Source organism: Cyrtonyx montezumae, unplaced genomic scaffold (assembly GCF_038088225.1).
Source record: "Cyrtonyx montezumae isolate F1298 unplaced genomic scaffold, pur_monq_1.0 scaffold_8, whole genome shotgun sequence".
Taxonomy (NCBI): domain Eukaryota; kingdom Metazoa; phylum Chordata; class Aves; order Galliformes; family Odontophoridae; genus Cyrtonyx; species Cyrtonyx montezumae.
This window is the reverse complement of record NW_027072089.1, coordinates 91,342,744-91,355,545: the sequence shown is the minus strand read 5'-3', so window position 1 is coordinate 91,355,545 and position 12,802 is coordinate 91,342,744. Positions and strand designations below refer to the sequence as shown.

The 12,802-nt window shown below is 38.1% G+C and overlaps 1 protein-coding gene across 1 annotated transcript in view; it reads left to right on the top strand.

The window, feature by feature from the left end:
* The window catches only part of CNTNAP2 (contactin associated protein 2), a 677,682-nt gene that overhangs the window by 660,847 nt on the left and 4,033 nt on the right, over nucleotides 1-12,802 (top strand). Inside the window, exons 22-23 of the mRNA XM_065752999.1 lie at nucleotides 6,215-6,445; nucleotides 12,715-12,786. Coding sequence (XP_065609071.1) covers nucleotides 6,215-6,445; nucleotides 12,715-12,786 — 303 coding nt within the window. The remainder of the gene's footprint in view (nucleotides 1-6,214; nucleotides 6,446-12,714; nucleotides 12,787-12,802) is intronic.

Below are 12,802 nucleotides of genomic sequence, written 5' to 3'. Positions count from 1 at the left end.
TAAAGTATAGGGAGGTTCCTTTTCCCCTGGAACCCTTGTGGGCTTTGGTCTCAATGACACAGAGAGCCCTCTTGCCTCCCATTGTGGTTCTGACCTCAGCTGAACACTTTTCAGAGATCTATTTAGAGAGTAAAAATATGATGATGTCATTATTTGGCTTCAAAGTGGTCTCTAGAAATGTGAAACATCTCTTTTGCCCCAATTTTGTATTGTTCCGTTGCTCTTGGGAGTGTTTTATGTACTAATAATAGAACGTTTTAACTGTACCTCCATCAGTGACATTTCATAAGTAATGAGAAGTTTGTGGGATCTTTAAAATATATATTTTATTTTCACATTTAAAGCAGTGCCCATACCTTTTTTACTTAGATTTCAAAATATCTTAATGATCATGATTTGCAGAACAAACTCCATAATTCAATTAAGGGTTATAAAGTAGGTATGTATTTCACCAGCAGGTGTGAGGGAGACTCACAACTCGCACACACTATCATCTAACAAGCAGCTACTTATAGTATTCTGGTATGGATATACATAAGCGCCTAATACATATTTGTAACCCATCCTTGCTTCATATTACAGGGAGTTCTAGAAGGGTCTCTTGAAGCTTGTACTTGTGCAGTGCCTCTAGGTCATGGGCTGGGGTCTCAGGGATGAAGACATACCCCTCTCCCTTGTGAACTCTCTACGATCTCAAGATCATGCAGGCACAGTCCCACCAGGCAGAATGTAGCCAGTTTTCATCTGATGCTTACATTCCAGACCCTCTCTTATCAGGAAACTTTTACCAGCCAGTTCCTTCCATATTGATATCCAAAATCTTCAAGGCCTTCACTAACGAACAGTACAAATACTGGCAAGCTAAGTCTTTCCTTATATTGTGTTCATTTATAATGAACTGAGTTTCTCCCCTCCCTGTGTATGTCTGGTCATTGCTATCATCAGACATATACTGCCATCCCAATTAGAGGGATGGGGAAGTACTCTATGCCCTAAGAGAGAGAGGGAGAATCTGAGGTGGGTATCTGAAGTGGCTGAGTTAAGGTTACGCAATGAGTCTGTAACAGTTCTTCCCTTGAAAGTGGTGCTCTGGGCTGGCCTTAATTTTGTGGGATTTTTGACAGTGCAATTACTGAGACCTTGCAGAATCAGTTCTTTTTTTTTTTTTTTTCACTAAAAGGCAGTAAACATAAGTTGGGTCCACAGGGATTTATAAAATGGAGAAGTGCAGGAAATCACAATACACAATCTTGAAGCATTCAGTAACTATAATACAGGCACAGAATAGCAAGGAAATAATTCAGTTTGTTCTCAAAAAAGTTCAACTTGTTTCTTTCTTAGTGGCAATGTGAAACCATTCTTCTGTCAAATCATGCCTTGGTTTTATAGTGCTCGTTATAGTGCTTATTTTATTTAATTTAATTTTTTTTTTTTTGACTGAAGAACTGCAGCCCAGCACATCTTAATTATTTCTGTAATAAACAACCTTGGTTGGCATATGTTTCAAGTTAGTGATTTGCCATCTTCACTGTCATAGAATAATATTTCATAGAATAATATAATAATATTTATATTATTTAAACATATTTATTTTAATAATTGCTCAGATACGAAAAAACCTTCAGGATCAAGTCCAGCTGCAAGCAAGCCAGGATGTCACTGGCCTTCTTTGCCTCCTGAGCACATATTCAGCCAACTCTTCATCAGTACACCAAGGTCCCTTCCTGTCAGGCAGCTTTCCATCCACTTCTCCCCAGGCCTGGGGTTGTTGTGACCAAAATGAAGGACCCAACACTTGGCCCTATTGAAACTCATTCAGTTTACCTTGGCCTATCAATCCAGTCTATCCAGAACCCTCTGTAGTGCCTTTCTACCCTCTGGCCGATCAACACAGCCTCCCAACTTGGTGTTGTCTGCAAACTTACTGAGGGTGCACTCAATCCCCTTGTCAAGATCATTGATAAAGATGTTGAATAGGAGTGGTCCCAGTACTGAACCCTGGGGGACACCACTCATGACTGAATGCCATGTGGATTTAACTCCATTGACCACAACTCTTTGGGCCCAACCATGCAGCCAGTGTTTCACCCAGCAGAGCGTATGCCCATCCAAACCATGGGCAGCCAGCTTCTCCATGAGGATATTGTGGGGGAAAGAGTCAAAGGCTTTAGTGAAGTCCAGGTAGACAACATTGACAGCCCTACCTTCATCGACTAAGCAGATCACCTTTTCATAGAATGAAATCAGGTTTATCAAACAGGATCTACCATTCATGATCCCTTGCTGACTGGGCCTGATCCCCTGGTTGACCTTTAATTGATCTGTAAAGACTCCTGAGATTACCATTCCATAACCTCCCTGGCACTGAAGTGAGACTGATAGGTCTGTAGCTACTAGGATCATCTTTCCATCCCTTTTTGAAGCTGGATGTCACATTTGCCAGTCTCCAGTCCGCTGGGGCATCCCTGGTTAGCCAGGACTGTCAAAGGGTGATAGAGAGTGGCTTGGCAACCACATCCGCCAACTCCCTCAGCACTCTAGGGTGCAGTCCATCTGGTTCCATGGACCAGAGTGGAGTGTCCAGCTTTCAGAACAGGTCCAAAACCATCCCATCATGGACTATGCAGGGCCTATTCTTTCCCTCATCCCTATATTCCAGCACAACAGGCTGTGTGCTCAGGGACCAACTAGTCTTACTATTAAAGACTGAGGCAAAGAAGGCATTAAGTACCTGAGCCTTACCTTGGTCTTCCTCTCTCCATCCAACAAGGGATGGAGATTTTCCCTAGCCTTCCTCTTACTCTTGATGTATTTATTAAAATTTTTATTGTTGTCTTTCACAACTATGCAATGATCTTAAAGCCATGGCTCTGTTTTGGAACTTCTGCAGAGCCATTGAGCAGCACAGCTTCCCAACCTGTTTTCTCCCTCTGATGCTGCGCAGTTTTCACTTGGTACAATCATTTTAAGCATGTGCTGAAAGCATCGGAAACATTTTTGAAGGAAACGGCCTTATTTTTGCCACTGCCAGTGGAGCTGCTATTGCAACTGTAGCTCACTCTGAGCTGTTACAGTCTTCCTAAGTAATTTTTCCCTTGTGTGCACCTTGGATAAGACCAAATGTCAGCAAATGAAACCACTATGCTTTTTGCATGAAGTTACTGTCTGGGACAATTGGCAGAATTCTTCTTACATCACAAATAATGTCTTCTCCATATTTCAAATAGCAGTCAGTGAGTTTGTCAGTCTAGACATAAACTGTCTGAAGTAAACTATTCTGTACAAAATGTGATTTCTTATAAAAGGGTATACATCCAGGTACCCACAATAAATAAATAAATAAATAAAACAAGCATGTCTGCTTTGTAGGATTTGGAATTTGCGTAGGAGTGGTAGTGATTTGCATTCAGGTCCTGAGAAGCTCATGTCCCAGCTTTTAGGGTTGTATAACCTCTTGCTGCTCCCAGCATGCCTGTCACAAGTCCTCCATAATGAAGTACCTTCTCTTGTTTGATATATATATGCAGAGATCAATATGCACTCTTGCAAATAATGGACAATAATAATATTCCTAGTGTTTTGTACTTGGTTTGCATCAATTACTAAATTTTGACCAATGAGCTGAAATTACATGCAATGAATATTTTAGGATAAGTGTTTACAGCAGTTCAGTTTGATGCCTATCCTGTAATTTTACATCAGCTATAGCTCAATTAAACATCAGCCTGGGAGTATAGCTTCTTTGCTTCTTACTGTGGATGTTTAGCGTATCTGATACCATGCATAGCATCTACACATGTGTGTCAGTATACTTCTTTATACATATTGCTGTTGTTAAGACAGAAGATATAAACAGCCACTAAGCAAACAAGTGCTTGGTCTTCACACTGAAATATATTCAGTAGAAGAGTTAGGTGGTATGTCAGAATGTAGTTATCCCTTATCTGGCATTATCTGCCTTTCTGGGTGCATTGTAGTTGCACTTTTTTCTCCCTGTTGCTTCAATCTTGTGGATGTATGACAGCCCAGACTGATTGTATACTGTATGGTGTTCAAGCTGATTTGTTTAAACTCCATGTTTTTTTACACCATGCTAGTCCTCAAGTATTGGCATGTGCTAGGGTTCATTGTTGCACTGAATCACTTATAAGTTAGGCATTAAATCCTGCAAATAAGAGAAAATGTTTTAGTAGACTCAGTTCACTGTAACGTCTTGTAACCAATAGCTTCCTTTCAGTAGAGTTTAAACTGCATTCTGTTATGTGTAGCTTGGTGCAAGAACAGAGTTGCTTAAGATGCCTTTTGGGCTGCTCTTTGATGGTAATGTAGCACTGTATCTTTCTGACTACAGGGGACAAAGAGAACACAAGATGCTTTACTATAGCAAAGGTCGGCCCCAAAACTATTAGTGGTTCATTTAACTGAATCAACACTTCACCTGTGCAGTCTATTACAATATTATGCAGAGATAATGTAGATGCAATTCAGTACAGCTAGCTGATGTGTTAAAAAGATTTGTAACAGATATAGATATTTATAACCTTCTATCTACCTTCTCGATGGAGACTTAATCTTAAGTGAAATAGTATTCAGGCAGTTCATTCGGAAATATCACTCTGTGAGAAAAGCTATGCTTCTCACAGTATTGATAAGACTACCCTATTTCCAGAATTGCTACGCTGTTGTGTTTCTCATCATGAAGGGGCACATATATAAGAGATGGTCTTAAATCCAGGCAGCTGTATTTTTCACCATTTTCACAGCAGAACTCAAATGCTGTCTTGATTAAAATGTGTACGAAATAGTCTCCAGTAAATTGTACTAATGAGTTTTAGGAGTTGTGCTACTGAGATTCTTTGGTTTCAAAGGCATCTTTTGTCACAGTCAAAATCACTGCAGTATATATATTATGCTTTTCTTGTCCCTGCCCCACTATGTATTTTTGTTGTTGGTGTTTTGTTTGTATGTTTTTGGTTTTGTTTTTGTTTTTGGGCCAGAGCTTTCCCAGTTTCAAAGAAGAAAGAGCCATATGGCTATATAATGCTTACTGACAGCCCTGCCATGCCAGAAGCATCCTTTAGTATGCCTTCTTTCTATCCTGGAGGGCACCACTACTGAACTCCAAGGGAATTCACAGCAAGATACTGGATACATTGCTGTATGTATCCACAAATTGTACTTCAATTTATGTTACATTACCTTTCTAATGTAACATAATCCACATGAATGGATGTCTAGATCCTCTCTGTATGTATTGAATACTGTGTAGAATTTATTACAACTTTGTATCAGTCAGCATTTCAGAGTCCTAGAAAGAAAAATAATAATGTACAAGTATTCTGCACATACACTTAGAAAAACATTTGTTTTTAACATTTTTTTGTTGCTTATGCAGATTTTTTCCTCTGTACAAGATATTTGTACTTCTTTTCTTCTAGATTCATAGAATAATGAATTTCAAATTGTGGGTCCTCAGTAATGGTGCCTTGTGTCACCACCATGCTCAAAAATAGATCTTCTTTACAGCTTTTCAATTCAGGTGGATAAGATCATTTTCAGTAGTAGCGCATCATTTTCAGCAGAGAAATAATATTATTTTCAACATTACTTTGCCCAGTGGCATTTGCAAGGCTATTAACTTGCCAAGTGAGATTGGACACTATTCTATTGTGTTCAGAATTCTATTGTGAAAAGCCATAATTCTATAATTGGAGAAGGACTATTTTCTACATCTGGCCAAAGGGATGCTTGGTCTCTGAAATGAAATGGGAGGGTAGGGGAGTTAATTGCAGTGGAGTGTGAATGATAACGGCACAAGCGTGTGCAGTGGTTCTGTTGGCAGGGTCCTGACCAACCAAGACAGACTGGAGAGCAAGGAGCTGGGGTGAATGAAGGAGCAGCTTCAGCTGGGAGGAGGCATCCTGGCCACAACTATCCCTGTATCTTCTCTTTCATTACTTCCTGGAGGAGAGGTTTTTTCCTGGTCTTTTGTTTGTTGACTTCCCCAGCCTTTCATTTTTATGGTAGCATACCTGTGAAACAGTCTCAGCAAGACTTAAGGCTTCCTGCTTTAATCTTAACAAAATGGAAAGAAAACTAGCAGGGTCTGAAACACAGATTTTGGAACTGAGCTCTGGGAACTGAGTGCTAAGACCGTGCTTTCTAAAGCAGTTAATTGTTTTGCTGTATCTTTTTGTTTCTTGATTTCCCGTAGAAATTGGGAAGATTGACCAAGACATATATAAATACAACACACCAGGATTCACTGGTTGCCTATCAAGAGTACAGTTCAACCAGATTGCTCCCCTCAAAGCAGCTTTGAGATCTACCAATACCTCCTCTCACGTCCACATTCAAGGAGAACTGGTGGAATCCAACTGTGGAGCATCGCCACTGACAATCCCACCAATGTCTGCTGCAACTGACCCATGGCACTTAGATTCAGGTAAACTGGGCTTCATTCCATGTTAAATCAGCTGAGCAGTTAAGAGAATAAATGCATCTTTTTTCTTCACTTTCTGTTGTTGTTTTTATGTTTTGTTGGGATTTGTTTACATTTGTAAAGGATCATAACATAGCTGTGGTAGTACTTTGTAGTATTGGATATGTAGTAAGCAAGACATTGGTAGTATGGGTAGATAAGGCATGGTAGTATTTCTTCTCTTGAATTGCTAGTAAATTTATTGTAGTCAGCTTCATACAAAAAAAAAATTGTACATAAATGTATTTATAAAGTGCTTATTTGTTTTCTGAAATGTCTGCTTTCCTTAGGCCATGTTTAATGGGAAATCCTATCAGTTACTGCATTCATTCTGCATTCTCATGCAGAAAATGCTAGAAAGCCAAAACAACTTGCTGATCCCAGCAATCATATTCTGGTTTGTGTTTGACAGTCTTTGGAAATATACACTGTGCTTGACTTCAGAGGATTGTACTTTTTCTTCTTGCTGCTTGGGTGTCAATTACATAGTTTAGAAAAAAAAAATCAGCTCCATTTAAATTTATATTCATGTGTATGTTGATGTGTCATATTTTGGACTCATTCTGATTTCCCTCTTTTCTGATTTCACTGATTTCATTTATCAGCACAAATTAGAAACTGTCCTGTCAAGTTGATTGCTTCACAATGGTATAAAATTAAAATATTAGAGGAGAAATGGGGATCATAACGATTTTTAATCTAATTAGTTCTATTGTGATTGGGAATGCATCTGTCTTTCTGATAGTTTTGGTATGCGAGAAGTTCATGTGCCAAGGTCATACCTTTGTTACTGTTTTTCAAAATCTCAAGCAATTCCTTCCAGCCCTGCCTTTCAGCTCTTCTTCAGTAGAAAGGTAGGCAGAGGTTTGTAAGAAGCAGAAGATAGTCTGAAGCTGAAGGTCCAAATACAGATACCGGGAACATCTTACTCTAAAACCTCCCATTCCCTTCATGCCACTGGGCCTTTTTTTTACTAATATAGATAATTTTTTACATATATATATATTTATATATTTCACAACATGCAATGTCCTACTTGACTTTTTTCATCAGAAACCTTAATAGTCCATTTTTTTCTCTGAAATTATTCAATCAGTTTGTAAGGGTTATGTTCTAAGCTCCTTCTTCCATAGAAGCACATTTCCTTAAGGACATCTCCTTACTGACTCATGTCTCTAAAAAGTGTGCCATAAACTTATTAAGAATTAACTAGTACAATAAATCTTTTGCAGTTAATGTATACTGGTTGCTAATTTTGGTTTATTTTTCCAATAGATAATTTGACTGCAAGCTAATAAAAGCCTGGCCAAATTTACTCAAAATAGCTCATTGGTGTTAAAAAAGGAGTTTCTATTGGTCCTTGTCCTGTGCTACTATGCTTGGTGTTATTTTGATTCAGTCTTGCATAGGAAACCTTTGCAGAATCAATTATACTTTGACCAGACAAATTAAAAAATATATAAATTTGTACTTCATTATTTGCAGTACTCAGTCATGAAGGGTATCAGGGACCATGCAGCATGCACTTAGGGTGCTTCAAGTGGTCCATTAGCTTCTGTCCAGTGAAAAAAAAATCTCACTGTAGTAACAGGGCTTTACTTGACTGTTTCAGTCTTGGGCAACCAGAGCATGATGCCTTATGTTCACTTCTGGTAATAAGAAGCTTCAGTAAGAACTAAGGCTAGGCATTCTTCCTCTTGTCCTCCCCAGTGTTCAGCAACAGTAGAGGGAAAATATTATATTGCTTTAAAGACTCCTAGTAAGGAAATGCTGAATACTATAGAGTACAACAATTACAGTAGAGTGTGTAAATGGTCTTCCACTGGGATAGAAATGAAAGGATGTTGAGCCATGTGTGAATGAAAGGGCAAAGGTCTCTTGAAATTCACAGAAACATTTGTAATGGTGCTAGAGCAGAAGGCACAGGATATTCACACTCACTCTGCTGCAAATAAGTGGTTACAAAGAGCACGTTTGAAAGCATGTAGGATTTGTCATTCCATACATATTTTAATCTTTAATTTATGTTGTCGTGTCATCTGTTTCATTTTAAAATGAATTTTTAAAATTAATTTAAGTGTTGAGAACAGGTGGTTAGTAGTGAAAATGAAAAGTCTAAGTACAAATTGGATGTAGATGTCTATAACTATACTGGCATGCATTTTAATATCTATTGGTAGTATGGGTAGATAAGGCATGGTAGTATTTCTTCTGTTTAATGAAGGAATAAATTCACAATGAGAGTACAAAGACTATTTCAGCTCCAGAGTCAATGGAAACTATTACTTACATCACTGATTTTTGCATTTTCTCCTTCCACATGCTTCGTGTTAAAGTTTTCTAGTGGGATTTGGGTAACAAACAAAAAAATCAGTGCAAACTGCTGATTTGCTAATGTAGTGTCACATTACAAGCAAACATGTTCATTTACCAAACACCATAATCTATATCTAAGTTAATACAGTTACAGAACATATTTTTCCTGAAACTGAGAATACTGTGTTAGACCAACAGAGATACTTTTACAAAGCCTGAGTAGTTCTTATTTGACATTGCTAAATGAGTTCTTGTGATGCCTTCTCTTTGTATCGAGGAGATTTAACCCAGAGTGGAAACTCTTGAATTAATTGTCAAAATTAATGATTTCTTCATTTCTAAACTGCAATACTGGATCAGACCTTGTAGATAGTTAACTAGATACTAAGCAGTTTCTTGCCTGGTGGCTGGCCTACATAAGATGTATGCCTTAAATTCTTTTAAGTAGTTACTATGATGGGCACCTCCATTTACATGCAAAACACTGTAGATGCTGTTACAAAAGGGAGGGGGGGGGGGGGGAAGGAGGGAGTGGGGGAGAAGGAGGGAGGGAGAGGGAAATCATAAAGACACATATCAGTCATTTGCATTTAATTGATCCTTAAAGTCAGGCTCAGGGGTTTTGTCAGTAAGAGAGCTTGTTGATTTCCTCCTCAGACACTTGAGCAGTTCAGCCTCTAGATTCATTGACTTGCACTTTCTGTTAGCCTTGAATTAACATATTTCTAATTTCTAATACCAGTTCTTCAAAAAATGTTTATCATTTCAAAAATGTCACTTCTCTACCTCTCCATCCATTGCTGGCTTTTTGCCATGCTACCAGAACATTATTTTGTTCAGCTTGGGAATACATTTGGAATGCATAGTCTTTTCCTGTTGCTATGGTGATCCTTTCTTAGTGGCCATGAAGCACAGGAATTCAACAAGTCATTTATTTCTAGAATGTGACTGTGGTGGCTTAAAAAAAAGTCAGTAATCAAAACCTAACAGATCATCAATATTGTTCCCTTCCTGTGTTTTCTTCTCATCTCAGTTGTATCAGTTTTTGTGCAACAATCCATTTTGTCTTGGTTACTTGAAAATAAGTGTAGAAGGGAAGCAAAAAAGGTGACCATGTAATTTAAAAATGACACGTCCACCTCTGCATATTGTCTTAAGCCAGTTGAAGCCGAGAAATACAACAAAGTAGCTTGACATGCCAATGAGTTATGTCAAGCAGGTATTCCCTTTATTACAGGACTGGATGCATGGGGATTGCTCCACCAAACATGCACACTGAAGAGAGAAACGACTACACATTTAAAGGCACAACACATAAATATTCATCACATTCCAAGGACCTGGACAGAAATTCCAAAAGTGATTGACATGTCCGGTGATCATGGGATTATATTTCCAACTGTTATGGGGATTGAATTATATCAGAACAGCAAGTCTGCCTCCTTATCTTCACAGGACTCTCCCACCAAGTTGCAAACAGCAACTCCACTTATCTTCTCTGGAGCCTCCATTGTGTTGTAAACAACCACCCTACTCACCATTGTGATGTCCTTATCTTCATGGGATCACCCCTGTACTGAGTTGCAAACAGCAGCTCTCTTCAGCAGTACATGCATTTCTAAGGTCCCTGTATTTCTTCCTAAAGTTACCAGTTTGCTCAAGCTATGAGGCCTAGTTTAGATTCAGTCCAATTCAAGTACTTGATTCACAGTGAATTACCTGTCTGGAGTACATTTGAAAACAAAAGTTCAAATTGGATGTAGATGTCTATAAATACACTAGCATGCATTTTAATATCTATTTCCAGAGCATATGTTAAAAAGTTTATTACTAAGCTTTTATTTAAATATCTTTCAATTCAGAATTTCAATTCAGATGTATGTCACCATTAAATGACATCTTGCTCAGACTAGGGAAGCAAGCAAAAGCCAAAACTGATTTTTTATGTTTGTAGTAGATAACCTTCCAAAGTTAAATTGCCTTGTACTCAGAATCATAGGATGCATATTAATTGCATGGGGTTGTTCAATTCATGGATGTTTTTCCCTAAGATAAGGGTTCTGCAGTTTACTAACGAAGTTTCACCTCCAAATTTTTATCCTTTGTGTAAATATAAAGGAAATCTACATGTAGTAGACTTACATTAGGTAAAATGAGCTCCCATTTGCCAAACTACCTTTCTTTGTTAAATAACAGGAAAAAAATAAATAAAAGAATAAAAGTGAGATACCAGAAGAGGTAGTATACCATGAGAAACACTCGCAAGACAGTAACTTAGGCCCGGGCAAGGATCTCAGTGAACAGTATATTTCACAATTGCAATGGCAGAACAGAAATACTACAAGCAGAAGTGCATGTTGTGTAGGAAAAAAGTTCTTATATTTCCTAACTCTGAGTCCCTCTCCTGCTACCATGTTCACATTCTGTCCACATGCTCGTCCTCTGTGCAGGTATCTGACAAAAGTCCATCTTTCTTGGTCCCTCCAAGCAAGCAGAATCCACAAAATGGTCGCTAAGCCAACATTACCTGCCACATACCTTCCAGATAAGTTTGCCTCCTCTTGTTCTATTCTGGGAGCAGATATATGTCCCAAAGCCATTACCCTTGTCCACCCGCCCCGTCCCCAGTGATATACCCAAGGGAGGAGAGTACATAAAATAACTTGCCAGCCAGACTCTCCTGATAGCTTCAAAAGCAACACTCTTTCATGGTGCCACTCCCCCTATCTCGCAAGAATGTGCATACTCCACAGAAAAAAGAAAAACCATCTTGCAGTACTGGCTTTGAGACAAGTCTCTTGGTACCACATTCTACCACCCATGCAAAAACAATATGTCATCTCCCACAGTATATAGAAGAGTTTGCAGACCATGCTTTAGCACTTCCAAGCTGCCATCAGAATGCGAGATGCCTTCATTCTAAGTGTATAAATGCAGTGCAGTATTTAATGTGGGATTTAGTTAAATCCATACTAGCTTCAGCATCACATTGAAAATTAAACATAATGGATTAAATCTGCAGTGTTTTTTTTTCAAGTGGTGTGATTTTTTTTTCTGACTTAATGGATTTATTCTCTGTTTTTGTAGAAAGTGAAAGGCTTTGTTTTTTAAGAATAAACAGCTTGCTGTTTTTTATCAAATGTATATTGAGTATGTCTGGCAAACCCATTGCATGAAGGTATGCACCACTGAAATCCAGGTAGACCACATCAACAGCCTTACAGTCATCATATATCTTATGAATATCATATAGATATAATCATATAAAAATATCCCTTTGGCCAGTATAGGTCAGCTGGTTCTGTTCCCTCTCAGTTCATTAAGGCCCTGCAGCCCCCTCCCTGGAAGAACAGTGCAAGAAGCAGAAAAACTGAAACGTCCTTGGTTCTGTACAGCACTGCTCAGCAACTAAAACATTAATACTCTATCAACATAGTTTTTCTCCTAAAGACAAAACCTATCACCATAACAAACACTGTGAAGAAAATAACTCTGACCCAGCTGAAACCAGAATGGTTTGTGAAAAATTCTTGTTAAACCTTTGAAATGTTTTCTCAAGGTTAGAACCAAGAGTATGTTCACATGCTTCTGCAAGAAAGGTTTGTATGTTTTTGGTTTTGTGCTAATACAACTTACTGTATTTATTTTAGTAGAGTAACAGAATTACCTTCTGTATTTATAGCAGTGCTTATTGAGAGTACCTGCTTCATTTTATTCTTGTTTTTGTCAAGGAGGAAGTGAAAAGTTATAAGGGATCAGATAATAGTGAAATATATTTTTCTTTTATATTTATTTAAATAAATATCTATCCATTTACATTTTCTTTAAATTGTGTCTAAGTATGTTGGATGTATTTCTGAACTATTTTGGTAAGTTATGTGATATTATAACATGATTCTTTAATTCTCTATTTACAGCCAATGCTGATTTCCCATACAATGGTCAAGCTTTAGGAGATGGAGTTAACAGAAACTCTGCTATTATTGGAGGTAGGAGAAGTGTCTA